Here is a 16,870-nt window from a genome sequence, read left to right as displayed (position 1 = left end):
GGGTTTAAGATTCTGCGAGAAGCTGGGTGGAAGGTCGATTCTTAAGATTATGAGAAAATCGGCCAAAAAAACTGGCGACGGCAAATGCGCTTGTTGTGGCGATGTTGAAACTTGCGATCAGTTTCTGTTCAGATGCATCAACGCCCGATTCGCTTGGAGCGCGACCAGGGACACCAAAATCCTCATGAAGCTTTTCACCAAAGCCCATCTCTTTCCTTGTCTTGTTCGAAATCAATGGTCGCCAAGTATTACTGTGTTCTCTCCGCTTCCAGCTCCACTGCAGGTTGGTAGGAGGCGACGGAGGAGGAGGAGGAGGAGGAGGAGGAAGGTGGCCTCGCACGCATCAGCTTCGTCCTTCCCATACCAGACTCGCCCACGTTCTGTTGCTGTTGTTGATCCAACGCCCCGGTGCACACAAGGTGTTTGAGGTAATGCCCCTGAATTTTTCTACTTCATTTTACTTTCCTTTTGTGTTTGTGCTAGATGTTCTCTATGAACAATCATTTTGGCACGACATTGTGCAGTTTGACTATTGTTGGAGAAGCATTGAACTGATCAATACATGTAAATTAGTACTATATATAACACTAATTACTGGCACTTGCACCATAAGCTAGCTGTACTCCCAGAAGTAGTGTGCAACAACGACAAGGAACAACCGAAAGTTGATGTGGTATTTTTGCTAGTTAAACTGACACTGCTTCTAGAAATTCCTCTTTGCTTCTGCTCACATTCAAATATTTATTATAGAATTTTTATGTGGCCTCTGCTTTAGTATGTTACATAACTTCTTCTAAGCACCTCATGTTGTAGAACTTGGTTTTGTTCAGTTGAGAATGGATAAGAGTTGGATGCGAGCAACAAGGTCTTCCGCCGAGTATTCTGAAGGAACTAGCAACTTCATAAAATTTGCTTTTCGTACGTCAGCAAAAAAAAAAAGGATTCTGTGCCCTTGCAAGATATGTGTAAACTCTCATTGGTTAGGTGAACTTCAAGTCTATGATCATTTGATTTATGATGGATTCATGGCTGGATATACCACATGGATTCATCATGGAGAAAGTATGCGGCCCTCCGAAACAACTTCAGGTCCTAGTTCACAGTTTGAAGAATATGCTGATAGTGATGAGATGGATGAGATGCTACTGGAAGGATTTGGGATGTACGATACTTGTACTTTAGGAGAGGAGCAAGAGTCTGAAGATGACTTGGACGATGATGTTGAAGCATACTATAGATTAGTTAATGATGGACGCCAAGAGATGTACCCAGGTTGCAAAAGATTCTCGAAGCTTCAATTTTTGGTGAGGTTGCTTCACATCAAGAATATGAGGGGAATGAGCAATGTCTGCTTTGATGAGGTATTCACAATAATTAAGGAGGCACTTCCAGAAGGTGAGGCCTTGCCCAAAAATTTTCATGGGGACAAAAAGTTTGTGAGAGCGATTGGTATTGGATATGATAGTATAGATGCATGCAAAAACGATTGCTTTCTATTTAGGAAGGAGCATGCTGATGCCATATCATGTCCAGTATGTGGCACAAGTAGATGGAAGAGCGTAAATACTGGAGTTGATGGAAGGCGTGTCCACAAGGTGCCTCAAAAGGTGGTTCGTCATTTCCCGCTAAAGAAGAGACTCCAAATGTTGTTCGCTTCTACAAAGATGACATCAGATATGAGGTGGCACAGCGAAGGCCGAACAAAGGACGGCTTGATACGACACCCACCTGATTCACCTGCATGGAAACACTTTTATGCTATTCACAAAGACTTCAGTTCAGAAGATTGCAACGTTAGATTTGGATTGGGAGCTGATGGTTTCAACCCTTTTGGATATATGAATCTCTCATATAACATATGGCCATCTTGATCCCCTACTGACGATGACATGTACCTAGGGTATGGTCATAGGCGACCTAGACGCCCTACCCAAGGACACAGCCCTAGAGTCAAAGACATTTGAAGTACAACATAAGATACCGACTGAAATCACCTTGGAGTGCAATCCACTCGACCATCTATTCCACTCGGATACTCCAATTCCACTCGACCAAGAAAGAGTCACTCGAACATACGAAGAATCACTCGGAGAGATCTAAAGCCACTCCAGGATGGCAACAGACATGCGTTCACTCTGTAGTCTTAAAGGCCATTAATAGTCATTTATAGAGGGCGTTACTAGTAACGCCCCTGTCTTAACTAACATTGAACCCTGTGTAACCGAGGGCTAGAGGGGTCTGGCACACTCTATATAAGCCACCCCCCTCCTCAGGCACAAGGGTTCGCACACCCTGTAACTCGCGTGTACAATCTCACCGTAGCTAGGACCTTGCCTCCTCTTACGTACCCCTATTCTTACTGACAGATTTAGTACCACGACAGTTGGCGCCCACCTTGGGGCAGGCGTCTTAGCGACTTCCGGTGATTTTGCAGTTTTTCCGATCTCCATCAACATGGTTTCCGGCGGTGGTTTGGCCATGGGCCACGAGATCCGTCTTGGCGCACTCGTCTTCGTCGCGGACGACTCCGCCTGGCTCCAAGAGGCCCCCCTCGATGTCGAGGCCCTTCCGGGCCGTGGGGCAGCGCACTTCTGCACGAGTGCCTGCGGCGTCCTCCTACGTCAGCCGTCGACCCAGTATCGGTCGGCTCCCGTGTCATATGCTCCTCCCGCTGTACGCTGATACGTCTCCAACGTATCTATAATTTTTGATTGTTCCATGCTGTTTTATTATCAATCTTGGATGTTTTATAATCATTTTATATTATTTTTTGGTACTAACCTATTGACATAGTGCCAAGTGCCAGTTGCTGTTTTTTCCATGTTTTTTACATCGCAGGAAATCAATATCAAACGGAGTCCAAATGCCACGAAACTTTACGGAGATTTTGTATGGACCAGAAGGAAGATATTGGGCCCTGGTTGCACCTGGGGGAGTCCCAAGGAGGGGACAACCCACCAGGGCGCGCCAGGAGGCCCAGGCGCGCCCTGGTGGTTGTGCCCACCTCGGGTGCCCCCGGACCGCCTCTTTGCTCTATAAATACTCCAAAATTCCCGAAACCCGAGGGGAGTCGACGAAATATTCATCCAGCCGCCGTAGAGCCAGAACCACTAGATCCAGTCTCGACACCATCACGGAGGGGTTCACCACTTCCATTGGTGCCTCTCCGGTGATGCGTGAGTAGTTCTTTGTAGACCTTCGGGTCCGTAGTTAGTAGCTAGATGACTTCCTCTCTCTCGCTGAATTCTCAATACAATGGTCTCTTGGAGATCCATATGATGTAACTCTTTTTGCGGTGTGTTTGTTGGGATCTGATGAACTTCGAGTTTATGATCAGTTATATCTTTTTATATCCCTGAAAGTTATTTGAGTTTCTTTGATCTCTTATATCCATGATCTCTCATAGCCTCGTATTTCTTCTCCGATATTTGGGTTTTGTTTGGCCAATTTGATCTATTTATCTTGCAATGGGAAGATGTGCCCGGTAGTGGGTTCGATCTTACGGTGCTTGATCCCAGTGACAGAAAGGGAACCGACACGTATGTATCGTTGCTATTAAGGATAAAAAGATGGGATCTATATCTACGCAATAGATAAACGGATCTTGTCTACATCATGTCATCGTTCTTATTGCATTACTCCGTTTTTCCATGAACTTAATACACTAGATGCATGCTGGATAGCGGTCGATGTGTGGAGTAATAGTAGTAGATGCAGGCAGGAGTCAGTCTACTAATCTTGGACGTGATGCCTATGTAATGATCATTGCCAGGACATCGTCATAATTATTTGAAGTTCTATCAATTTCCCAACAGTAATTTGTCTACCCATCGTTTGCTATCTTTCTCGAGAGGAACCACTAGTGAAACCTACGGCCCCCGTGTCTTCTTTCTCATATATTTGCCTTGCGATCTACTTTTTCCTTGCGTTTATTTTCGGATCTATTAAACCAAAAAATACAGAAATAACTTGCTGCAATTTATTCTTATTTATTTTATTTGGCGTTCGATCTATCAATCTACTACAAATTTACCTCACGTCCTTTGCCTATCTTGAGGCGCCGTACCCCGAGAGGGATTGACAACCCCTTTAACACGTCGGGTTGCGAGGTGTTGTTATTTGTGTGCATGAGCTGTTTACATTGTGTTGCTTGGTTCTCCTACTGGTTCGATAACCTTGGTTTCATATCTGATGGAAATACCTACCGCCGCTGTGCTGCATCATCCCTTCCTCTTTGGGGAAATACCGACGTAGCTTCAAGCGACATCAAAAGGAATTTCTGGCACCATTGCCGGGGAGGATTTTCAACATAACTAGGTTCTTAATCACAAATCTCATCTCCTCGCAATTTACATTATTTGCCATTTGCCTCTCGTTTTCCTCTCCCCCACTTCACAAAATTTGCCGTTTTATTCGCCTCCGTTCGCCGTTTTCTTGTCAGATATATTCTCTGCTTGCAATCATGAGTGATTTCGGTATGGCACCAACGGATGATGGCCCGACTCCTAAGATTGGACGTACAGGCAATCTGGATGCTAAATTTTTTATCTTGGGGCAAGGGAATGTTATGGGAAAGGAACGTATCCAAGAATTCTTCAACTGTGTTGGAAATCTGAGTCTTGATGATGCTCCTATACTTAAAACTACTAGATCTTATGCGGATGCTATTTCAGCACTAGTTTTGAAACTTGAAAGTATATTTATTCGAACGCATCCTACTTTGCAAAGATTGTTTTTTGAGCTCCCCGATATAAAGAATCCTAGGGCTAAAAATTTAGCCACTCTCGTCCTTATGAATGAGTTTCACTACATAATAAGGGAAGCTAGGGAAATCTTTGATTTTTATGGTATGAATCATGAAAAGCCCGTGATTGATGAAATTGTTTACAATAGTGACTATGCACTAAGGCATTTGATTGGGGATAATAAAATCTTTGATGAGAATCTTAAAAAGGAAGTCCCTGTTCTAGATATAATCCAACAAGTTTTCAACAATGTCAATCAACATTATTCTTGGATTGTTGCGGGAAATCAAAGGGGTTATGATGAAATCCAACTAAGGGTTGCTAAAGTTTCCATGGATAATATGTTTTATGTTGTGTTTACAAGACCCCATGATGAAAACACCTCTAAGAAAACTAAGAAGAAGAAGGATGAAAAAACTTAGATCCTTGCCTTACGCCTAGCTAAGGGCGAAAAACTATAGCGCTTGTTGGGAGGCAACCCAATGAATAAAATTTATTTTTGCTTTTTACTTTCTGTTTTTGTGTGTTCACACAATTATGCCTCTGGTATGATTGTGTTTTTGTGTTTTAATTAGTGTTTGTGCCAAGTAAAGCCTTTAGGATCTTCTTGGGTGATAGTTGTTTGATCTTGCTGAAAAAGACAAAAACTTTGCGCTCATGAAAATAATTTTCATAAAGCGTAGGAAAGAGCTTCTGCCCTGATTCTTTTTGGAGAAGATTAATATACAAATTTCCCTGGTCGTACTAATTTTTCAGAATTTTTGGAGTTCCAGAAGTATTCGGAAGTTCCAGATTACTACAGACTGTTCTGTTTTGGCAGATTCTATTTTCTTTGTGTTGTGTGCTTATTTTGATGGCTCTATGGTTTTCTTTGATGAGTTTTTGCCATAGAAAAGTTCAAATACAGTAGATATAATACAAAAACAAAATATGATTAGGTTTGATACAACACTTATAGTAGTGGTTTGCTTTCTTTTACTAACGGATCTCACAAAGGTTTTGTTGAGTTTTGTGTGATTGAAGTTTTCAAGTTTTGGGTTATCTTACGATGGATGAAAGAAGGATAGAAGAGCCTAAGCTTGGGGATGCCCCGGCATCCCAAGCTATTATCCAAGAATGAGCAACCAACTAAGCTTGGGGATGCCCCCGAGTGGCATCCCCTCTTTCTTCTAACGACCATCGGTATTTTACTCGAGGCTATATTTTTATTTGTCACATGATATGTGTTTTGCTTGGAGCGTCTTGTATAGTATGTGTCTTTGCTTGTTTTATTTTGTGTTTTAAGTCATCAATCCTTGATGGACACACCTATTTGAGAGAGCCAAAATTATATCATGACTTGTTAGAATTGCTCTATGTGCTTCACTTAAATCTTTTATTAGCTAGGACTTGCTCTAGTGCTTCACTTATATCTTTTTGAGCACGGTGTGCTTAGTATTTTTTTAAAGAAATGCTCTCTTGCTTCACTTAGATTTATTTGAGAGTTAGTAAAATTTTACAGAAATTCTCTCTTGCTTCACTTAAATTATTTTGAGAGAAAGAAAATTTGTTATGCTCATGATCTTCACTTATATTTGTTTGAGCTTATGAAAAGCAACACATGAAAATTAGTCCCAAAGTGACGGATATCCAAGAAGGATAAAGTAAAGAAAAATGTCATGAAGATCATTGGACAAAATAAACTTGATTCTTAGTAATAGTTTTGAGATATGATGATGTGATATGTGAGTTATATTGATGAGTAATCTTCTGCAGTGGTCGGGTATTGAGTCTTACTCAACTTCACACCTTGTAACACATGCAAGAACCCTTTCTTTGCTGGATCCATTTTGAACTTCTTCAAAACTTTGTCAAGGTATGTGCTTTGTGAACGTCCAATTAAGCGTCTTGATCTATCTCTATAGATCTTGATGCCCAATATATACGCAGCTTCACCGAGGTCTTTCATTGAAAAACTCTTATTCAAGTATCCCTTTATGCTATTCAGAAATTCTATATCATTTCCAATCAGCAATATGTCATCCACATATAATATTAGAAATGCTACACAGCTCCCACTCACTTTCTTGTAAATACAGGCTTCTCCAAAAGTCTGTACAAGACCAAATCCTTTGATCACACTATCAAAGCGTTTATTCCAACTCCGAGAGGCTTGCACCAGTCCATAAATGGATCGCTGGAGCTTGCACACTTTGTTAGCTCCCTTTGGATCGACAAAACCTTCCGGTTGCATCATATACAACTCTTCTTCCAGAAATCCATTCAGGAATGCAGTTTTGACATCCATTTGCCAAATTTCATAATCATAAAATGCGGCAATTGCTAACATGATTCGGATAGACTTAAGCATCGCTACGGGTGAGAAGGTCTCATCGTAGTCAATCCCTTGAACTTGTCGAAAACCTTTTGCAACAAGTCGAGCTTTATAGACAGTAACATTACCGTCAGCGTCAGTATTCTACTTGAAGATCCATTTATTCTCAATGGCTTGCCGATCATCGGGCAAGTCAACCAAAGTCCACACTTTGTTCTCATACATGGATCCCATCTCAGATTTCATGGCCTCAAGCCATTTTGTGGAATCTGGGCTCACCATCACTTCTTCATAGTTCGTAGGTTCGTCATGGTCTAGTAACATAACCTCCAGAACATGATTACCGTACCACTCTGGTGCGGATCTTACTCTGGTTGGCCTACGAGGTTCAGTAACAACTTGATCTGAAGTTCCATGATCATCATCATTAACTTCCTCACTAATTGGTGTAGGCATCGCAGAAACTGGTTTCTGCGACGATCTACTTTCCAATAAGGGAGCAGGTACAATTACCTCATCAAGTTCTACTTTCCTCCCACTTACTTCTTTCGAGAGAAACTCCTTCTCCAGAAAGATTCCGAATTTAGCAACAAAAGTCTTGCCTTCGGATTTGTGATAGAAGGTGTACCCAATAGTCTCCTTTGGGTATCCTATGAAGACACATTTCTCCGATTTGGGTTCGAGCTTATTAGGTTGAAGTTTTTTCACATAAGCATCACAGCCCCAAACTTTAAGAAACGACAACTTTGGTTTCTTGCCAAACCACAGTTCATAAGGCGTCGTCTCAACGGATTTTGATGGTGCCCTATTTAACGTGAATGCGGCCGTCTCTAAAGCATAACCCCAAAACGATAGCGGTAAATCAGTAAGAGACATCATAGATCACACCATATCTAGTAGAGTACGATTACGACGTTCGGACACACCATTACGCTGTGGTGTTCCGGGTGGCATGAGTTGTGAAACTATTCCGCATTGTTTCAAATGAATACCAAACTCATAACTCAAATATTCTCCTCCACGATCAGATCGTAGAAACTTTATTTTCTTGTTACGATGATTTTCAACTTCACTCTGAAATTCTTTGAACTTTTCAAATGTTTCAGACTTATGTTTCATTAAGTAGATATACCCATATCTGCTTAAATCATCTGTGAAGGTGAGAAAATAACGATATCCGCCACGAGCCTCAACATTCATCGGACCACATACATCTGTATGTATGATTTCCAACAAATCTGTTGCTCTCTCCATAGTTCCGGAGAACGGCGTTTTAGTCATCTTGCCCATGAGGCACGGTTCGCAAGTACCAAGTGATTCATAATCAAGTGGTTCCAAAAGTCTATCAGTATGGAGTTTCTTCATGCGCTTTACACCGATATGACCTAAACGGCAGTGCCACAAATAAGTTGCACTATCATTATCAACTCCGCATCTTTTGGCTTCAATACTATGAATATGTGTATCACTACTTTCGAGATTCAACAAAAATAGACCACTCTTCAAGGGTGCATGACCATAAAAGATATTATTCATATAAATAGAACAACCATTATTCTCTGATTTAAATGAATAACCGTCTCGCATCAAACAAGATCCAGATATAATGTTCATGCTTAACGCTGGCACCAAATAACAATTATTTAGGTCTAAAACTAATCCCGAAGGTAGATGTAGAGGTAGCGTGCCGACCGCGATTACATCGACTTTGGAACCATTTCCCACGCGCATCGTCACCTCGTCCTTAGCCAATCTTCGCTTAATCCGTAGCCCCTGTTTCGAGTTGCAAATATTAGCAACAGAACCAGTATCAAATACCCAGTTGCTACTGCGAGCATTAGTAAGGTACACATCAATAACATGTATATCACATATACCTTTGTTCACCTTGCCATCCTTCTTATCCGCCAAATACTTGGGGCAGTTCCGCTTCCTGTGACCAGTCTGCTTGCAGTAGAAGCACTCAGTCTCAGGCTTAGGTCCAGACTTGGGTTTCTTCTCCTGAACAGCAACTTGCTTGCTGTTCTTCTTGAAGTTCCCCTTCTTCTTCCCTTTGCCCTTTTTCTTGAAACTGGTGGTCTTATTGACCATCAACACTTCATGCTCCTTTTTTATTTCTACCTCCGCAGCCTTTAGAATTGCGAAGAGCTCGGGAATTGTCTTATCCATCCCTTTCATGTTATAGTTCATCACGAAGCTCTTGTAGCTTGGTGGCAGTGATTGGAGAATTCTGTCAATGACGCTATCATCCGGAAGATTAACTCCCAGTTGAATCAAGTGCTTATTATACCCAGACGTTTTGAGTATATGCTCACTGACAGAACTATTCTCCTCCATCTTGCAGCTGTAGAACTTATTGGAGACTTCATATCTCTCAATTCGGGCATTTGCTTAAAATATTAACTTCAACTCCTGGAACATATCATATGCTCCATGTCGTTAAAAACATCGTTGAAGTCCCGGTTCTAAGCCGTAAGGCATGGCACATTGAACTATCGAGTAGTCATCAGCTTTGCTCTGCCAGACATTCTTAACGTCGTCAGTTGCATCGGCAGCAGACCTGGCACCCAGCGGTGCTTCCAGGACGCAATTCTTCTGTGCAGCAATGAGGATAATCCTCAAGTTATGGACCCAGTCTGTGTAATTGCTACCATCATCTTTCAACTTTGCTTTCTCAAGGAACACATTAAAATTCAACGGAACAACAGCACGGGCCATCTATCTACAATCAACATAGACAAGCAAGATACTATCAGGTACTAAGTTCATGATAAATTTAAGTTCAATTAATCATATTACTTAAGAACTCCCACTTAGATAGACATCCCTCTAATCCTCTAAGTGATCACGTGATCCATATCAACTAAACCATGTCCGATCATCACGTGAGATGGAGTAGTTTCAACGGTGAACATCACTATGTTGATCATATCTACTATATGATTCATGCTCGACCTTTCGGTCTCCGTGTTCCGAGGCCATATCTGTTATATGCTAGGCTCGTCAAGCTTAACCTGAGTATTCCGCGTGTGCAACTGTTTTGCACCCGTTGTATTTGAACGTAGAGCCTATCACACCCGATCATCACGTGGTGTCTCAGCACGAAGAACTTTCACAACGGTGCATACTCAGGGAGAACACTTATACTTTGATAATTTAGTGAGGGATCATCTTAAAATGCTACCGTCAATGAAAGCAAGATAAGATGCATAAAAGATAAATATCACATGCAATCAATATAAGTGATATGATATGGCCATCATCATCTTGTGCTTGTGATCTCCATCTCCGAAGCACCGTCATGATCACCATCGTCACCGGCGCGACACCTTGATCTTCACCGTAGCATCGTTGTCGTCTCGCCAATCTTATGCTTCTATGACTATCTCTACCGCTTAGTGATAAAGTAAAGCATTACAGGGCGATTGCATTGCATACAATAAAGCGACAACCATATGGCTCCTTCCAGTTGCCGATAACTCAGTTACAAAACATGATCATCTCATACAATAAAATTTAGCATCATGTCTTGACCATATCACATCACAATATGCCCTGCAAAAACAAGTTAGATGTCCTCTACTTTGTTCTTGCAAATTTTACATGGTTGCTACGGGCTTAGTAAGAACCGTTCTTACCTACGCATCAAAACCACAACGATAGTTTGTCAAGTTGGTGCTGTTTTAACCTTCGCAAGGACCGGGCGTAGCCACACTCGGTTCAACTAAAGTTGGAGAAACTGACACCCGCCAGCCACCTGTGTGCAAAGCACGTCGGTAGAACTAGTCTCGCATAAGCGTACGCGTAATGTCGGTCCGGGCCGCTTCATCCAACAATACCGCCGAACCAAAGTATGACATACTGGTAAGCAGTATGACTTATATCGCCCACAACTCACTTATGTTCTACTCGTGCATATAACATCAACGCATAAAACCTGGCTCTGATACCACTGTTGGGGAACGTAGTAATTTCAAAAAATTTCCTACGCACACGCAAGATCATGGTGATGCATAGCAACGAGAGGGGAGAGTGTTGTGCACGTACCCTCATAGACCGAAAGCGGAAGCGTTAGCACAACGCGGTTGATGTAGTCGTACGTCTTCACGATCCGACCGATCAAGTACCGAACGCACGGCACCTCCGAGTTCAGCACACGTTCAGCCCGATGACGTCCCTCGAACTCCGATCCAGCCGAGTGTTGAGGGAGAGTTTCGTCAGCACGACGGCATGGTGACGATGATGATGTTCTACCGACGCAGAGCTTCGCCTAAGCACCGCTACAGTATTATCGAGGTGGACTATGGTGGAGGGGGGCACCGCACACGGCCAAAAGATCAAAAGATCAATTGTTGTATAAAGGGGCAAGGGGGGAGGTGCGGCCGGCCAGGAGGAGGTGCGCCAGGAGGAGTCCTACTCCCACCGGGAGTAGGACTCCCTCCCTTCCTTGTTGGACTAGGAGAGGAGAGAGGGGGAAAGGAAAGGGGGGGCGCCGCCCCCCACCTTGTCCAATTCGGACTTGGGGGGGGGGGACGCGTGGCTGCCCCTTGGCCGCCTCTCATCTTCCACCAATTGGGCCCATGAGGCCCAATAGCCTCCGGGGGGGAGGGTTCCGGTAACCCCCCGGTACTCCAGTATATATCCGATAACCCCCGGAACCATTCCGGTGTCCGAATATAGTCATCCAATATATCAATCTTCATGTCTCGACCATTTTGAGACTCCTCGTCATGTCCGTGATCACATTCGGGACTCTGAACAACCTTCGGTACATCAAAACATATAAACTCATAATATAACTGTCATTGAAACGTTAAGCATGCGGACCCTACGGGTTCGGGAACTATGTAGACATGACCGAGACACGTCTCCGGTCAATAACCAATAGCGGAACCTGGATGCTCATATTGGCTCCCACATATTCTACGAAGATCTTTATCGGTCAGACCGCATAACAACATACGTTATTCCCTTTGTCATCGGTATGTTACTTGCCCGAGATTCGATCGTCGGTATCTCAATACCTAGTTCAATCTCGTTACCGGCAAGTCTCTTTACTCGTTCCGTAATACATCATCCCACAACTAACTCATTAGTTGCAATGCTTGCAAGGCTTAAGTGATGTGCATTACCGAGAGGGCCCAGAGATACCTCTCCGACAATCGGAGTGACAAATCCTAATCTCGAAATACGCCAACCCAACAAGTACCTTTGGAGACACCTGTAGAGCACCTTTATAATCACCCAGTTACGTTGTGACGTTTGGTAGCACACACAGTGTTCCTCCGGTAAACGGGAGTTGCATAATCTCATAGTCATAGGAACATGTATAAGTCATGAAGAAAGCAATAGCAACATACTAAACGATCGAGTGCTAAGCTAACGGAATGGGTCAAGTTAATCACATCATTCTCCTAATGATGTGATCCCGTTAATCAAATGACAACTCATGTCTATGGCTAGGAAACATAACCATCTTTGATCAACGAGCTAGTCAAGTAGAGGCATACTAGTGACACTCTATTTGTCTATGTATTCACACAAGTATTATGTTTCCGGTTAAGACAATTCTATCATGAATAATAAACATTTATTATGATATAAGGAAATAAATAATAACTTTATTATTGCCTCTAGGGCTTATTTCCTTCACCACCAACCTATTTCTTCAGCCTATATATACTCTTATACCCTAAAAACCTCAGGGAGAGCTACGAAACCACTTTTCCACCACCGCAACCTTCTGTTCCCGTGAGATCCCATCTTGGGGCCTTTTCCGGCGCTCCGCCGGAGGGGGAATCGATCACAGAGGGCTTCTACATCAACACCATATCCTCTCTGATAATGTGTGAGTAGTTTACCACAGACCTTCGGGTCCATAGTTATTAGCTAGATGGCTTCTTCTCTCTCTTTGATTCTTAATACAAAGTTCTCCTCGATGTTCTTGGAGATCTATTCGATGTAATACTTTTTGTGGTCTGTTTGCCGAGATCCGATGAATTGTGGATTTATTATCAAGTTTATCTATGAATAATATTTGGTTCTTCTCTGAATTCTTATAAGCATGATTCGAATTATCGGTTTAGTTTGGCCTACTAGATTGATCTTTCTTGCAATAGGAGAAGTGCTTAGCTTTGGGTTCAATCTTGCGGTGTCCTTTCCCAGTGACAGCAGGGGCAGCAAGGCACGTATTGTATTGTTGCCATCGAGGATAAAAAGATGGGGTTTATATCATATTGCTTGAGTTTATCCCTCTACATCATGTCATCTTGCTTAATGTGTTACTCTGTTCTTATGAACTTAATACTCTAGATGCATGTTGGATAGCGGTTGATGTGTGGAGTAATAGTAGTAGATGCAGAATCGTTTCGGTCTACTTGACACGGACGTGATGCCTATGTTCATGATCATTGCCTAGATATTCTCATAACTATGCGCTTTTCTATCAATTGATCGGCAGTAATTTGTTCACCCACCGTAATGCATGTTATCTTGAGAGAAGCCACTAGTGAAACCTATGGCCCCCGGGTCTATTTTTCATCATACAATCTTCTATTTTTACATCATATTAGTTTCCCGTCAACTTGCCAATTTCTGTCGCCGTTCTTTTATTTTGCAATCTTTACTTTCCAATCTATACAACAAAAATACCAAAAATATTTATCTTATTATCTTTATTAGATCTCACTTTTGTGAGTGGCCGCGAAGGGATTGACAACCCCTTTATCGCATTGGTTGCAAGGTTCTTGATTGTTTGTGCAGGTACTAGGTGATTTGCGTGTTATCTCCTACTGGATTGATACCTTGGTTCTCAAAAACTGAGGGAAATACTTACGCTACTTTGCTGCATCACCCTTTCCTCTTCAAGGGAAAACCAACGCATGCTCAAGAGGTAGCACCATGGAAATTGAAAGTATGGTGGAAAAAGGAATAAACTTTATTTTCTGTTTGGGAACCGCCTATGGCATAATTAGCATGGAAAGTGTTCAGAACTCTAAGTTGTTTTCGTTGGTGGGATGGATACACCTCCCAAAATGTTTTTATCTCTAATTTTTCGCTCTGAGCTCTAGCACCTCTACAAATCCCTACTTCCCTCTGTGAAGGGCCTGTCTTTTACTTTATGCAATTTTTATTTTTGAAATTGAGTCTCCATCCTCTCTTATAAAAGCACCAACTAAGAGGTAATATGATCGTACGTAAGTATTGGGTATAGCTAATATTCGAGTGTGTTTCATGAATGGATCAATGTTTGAGCATGATGGGCTAGGGATAACTTGTTTTAGCATTGATATTTTGAAAGACATGGTTGCTTGTTGACATGCTTGAGTATCTAAATTATTATGTCAAGACTAGACTATTGCTTTGAATCACATAAAAGTCCAAATGTCCATGCAATAAAGAAAAGAATATGATATGACATGATAAACAACAATCCACATCAAAAATTCTGTTTTTGTCACTTACCTACTCGAGGACGAGCAGGAGTTAAGCTTGGGGATGCTGATACATCTCCAATGTATCTATCATTTTTGATTGTTCCATGCTGTTTTATTATCAATCTTGGATGTTTTATAATAATTTTATAGTCATTTTATATTATTTTTTGGTACTAACCTATTGACATAGTGCCAAGTGTGAGTTGCTATTTTTTCCATGTTTTTTACATCGCAGGAAATCAATATCAAACGGAGTCCAAATGCCACGAAACCTTACGGAGATTTTTTATGGACCAGAAGGAAGATATTGGGCCCTGGTTGCACCTGGGGGGAGTCCCGAGGAGGGGACAACCCACCAGGGCGCGTCAGGAGGCCCAGGCACGCCCTGGTGGGTTGTGCCCACCTCGGGTGCCCCTCGGACCGCCTCTTTGCTCTATAAATACCCCAGAAATCCAGAAACCCAAGGGGAGTCGACGAAATATTCATCTAGCCGCCGCAGAGTCCAGAACCACCAGATCCAATCTAGACACCATCACGGAAGGGTTCCCCACTTCCATTGGTGCCTCTCCGATGATGTGTGAGTAGTTCTTTGTGGACCTTCGGGTCCGTAGTTAGTAGCTAGATGGCTTCCTCTCTCTCGCTGCATTCTCAATACAATGGTCTCTTGGAGATCCATATGATGTAACTCTTTTTGCGGTGTGTTTGTTGGGATCTGATGAACTTCGGGTTTATGATCAGCTATATCTTTTTATATCCATGAAAGTTATTTGAGTTTCTTTGATCTCTTATATGCATGATCTCTTATAGCCTCGTATTTCTTCTCCGATATTTGGGTTTTGTTTGGCCAACTTGATCTATTTATCTTGCAATGGGAAGAGGTGCCCGGTAGTGGGTTCGATCTTACGGTGCTTGATCCTAGTGACAGAAAGGGAACCGACACGTATGTATCGTTGCTATTAAGGATAAAAAGATGGGATCTATATCTACGCAATAGATAAACGGATCTTGTCCTCTTTGGGGAAATACCAACGTAGCTTCAAGCGACATCATACGCCGCCGCAAGTGATCCGGGCGGTCGCAGCTTCAGCGGTGGGTGAAGCATGCGGTGGCTCGCCAGTCGGCCACTCCTCAAGTTGCGGCTGTCGAGCCAAACGAATCTCCCTACGGACCATTCGATCTGTCGACTGCTTCCGTGGACACTCTTTCCGAGTGAGGGAGCTGCGACCCTACGGCGGAAGTCCTCATGGTCGACTCGCCTCGCAGCCCGCCTGGGTTCCATCGCGGCGGTGGCGGCGATGGCGGCGGCGGCCCATCGCATGGTCACGACGAATATCATCCCCAAGCCCTCACTTTTGAGCAGAGGGAACAGCTGCATCGTCGCAACGTGGAGGCGCTCCATACCCCCATCATAGGGGAGACCTCCGAGGCTCGGGCCCTGGAGGCTGCGCGCCTAGCCACCTTGGCTGAATGCGTGCGTCTGGAAAATCTCCAACATTCACTCGACGAACGGGCTCGTCGGCAGATCCCCGAATCCAGTCGACGGCCACGACCATTGTTTCCTAATGAACCTCAGGTATACCGCACCCCGGTCCAAAATCTTGTAGCTGCAGCACGCATAGCAGAATCTTTTTAGCTGTCTCGTTCAGAAGCTGGCAGAGGTTTGATGCAGATCCGTGCGTTGCTCCGAGCAGCGGGTGAGCAAAACTCGGCTGTTTCTCAGTCGCGCAACAGAATCCATAGTAGGTCTGTGGTTGCTGACACAGTTCAGTCGACACATAGCCCAAGATCACCTCCCCGGCGTGAAGATCATGGTCACTGCAAGGATCAGTACCTGGGTCGAGGCCACGGGCAGTATGATCCTCGATATCCCCGTGATGACCACCGTCGAGTGCCTACGCCCCCTCCAAGGGACGGGTCGTACGCGCCCCGGCGATACGATGATAGGCGCCCGTATGGTGACAAGCGGATAGCTCCGGTCGACCCAAGAGAGCCTGGGTTCGATGCGAGGTCGCTACTTGTACAAGGTTTGGCCTACACAGGCCGGGCACATAGAGAAGGATAAGACAGAGACCGTCCGAATGGAAGCAAAGCATTTGTTTCTGGCCCTGAGTGTTTCAGTACAGCCATTCGAGCTGCTGAGATTCCTCCCAACTTCAGGGCGGCGATGGGCGTGAGTAACTTCACCGGTGAGCCGAAGCCCGACACATGGCTAGAAGACTACCGAGTGGCTGTACAGATTGGTGGAGGCAATGATGATGTAGCCCTGAAGCACCTCCCCCTGATGCTTGAGGGTTCGGCCAGGACCTGGTTGAATCAGTTGGCCCCTGGAAGTATTTTCTGTTGCGAAGAGTTAGCCCGAGTGTTTGTCAAAACAT

General features: G+C 43.6%; 1 protein-coding gene across 1 annotated transcript; it reads left to right on the top strand.

Annotated features, from left to right (window-relative positions):
- Positions 1 to 657: 657 nt before the first annotated feature.
- LOC109748047 (uncharacterized) lies at positions 658 to 3,355 on the top strand. Its single transcript, XM_040387597.3, has one exon. The coding sequence runs from the start codon at positions 837 to 839 to the stop codon at positions 1,869 to 1,871; it is 1,035 nt and encodes a 344-aa protein (XP_040243531.1). The 5' UTR covers positions 658 to 836; the 3' UTR covers positions 1,872 to 3,355.
- Positions 3,356 to 16,870: the final 13,515 nt, after the last annotated feature.

Source organism: Aegilops tauschii, chromosome 4 (genome assembly GCF_002575655.3).
Source record: "Aegilops tauschii subsp. strangulata cultivar AL8/78 chromosome 4, Aet v6.0, whole genome shotgun sequence".
In the NCBI taxonomy this organism is placed as follows: Eukaryota; Viridiplantae; Streptophyta; class Magnoliopsida; order Poales; family Poaceae; genus Aegilops; species Aegilops tauschii.
The sequence above is the reverse complement of the archived record's forward strand: the minus strand, read 5'-3'. Positions and strand labels throughout refer to the sequence as shown.

Bases quoted from the DNA above. Each gene is read 5' to 3' on its own strand.
- LOC109748047 (XM_040387597.3), top strand. From the start codon at position 837: ATGGATAAGAGTTGGATGCGAGCAACAAGGTCTTCCGCCGAGTATTCT.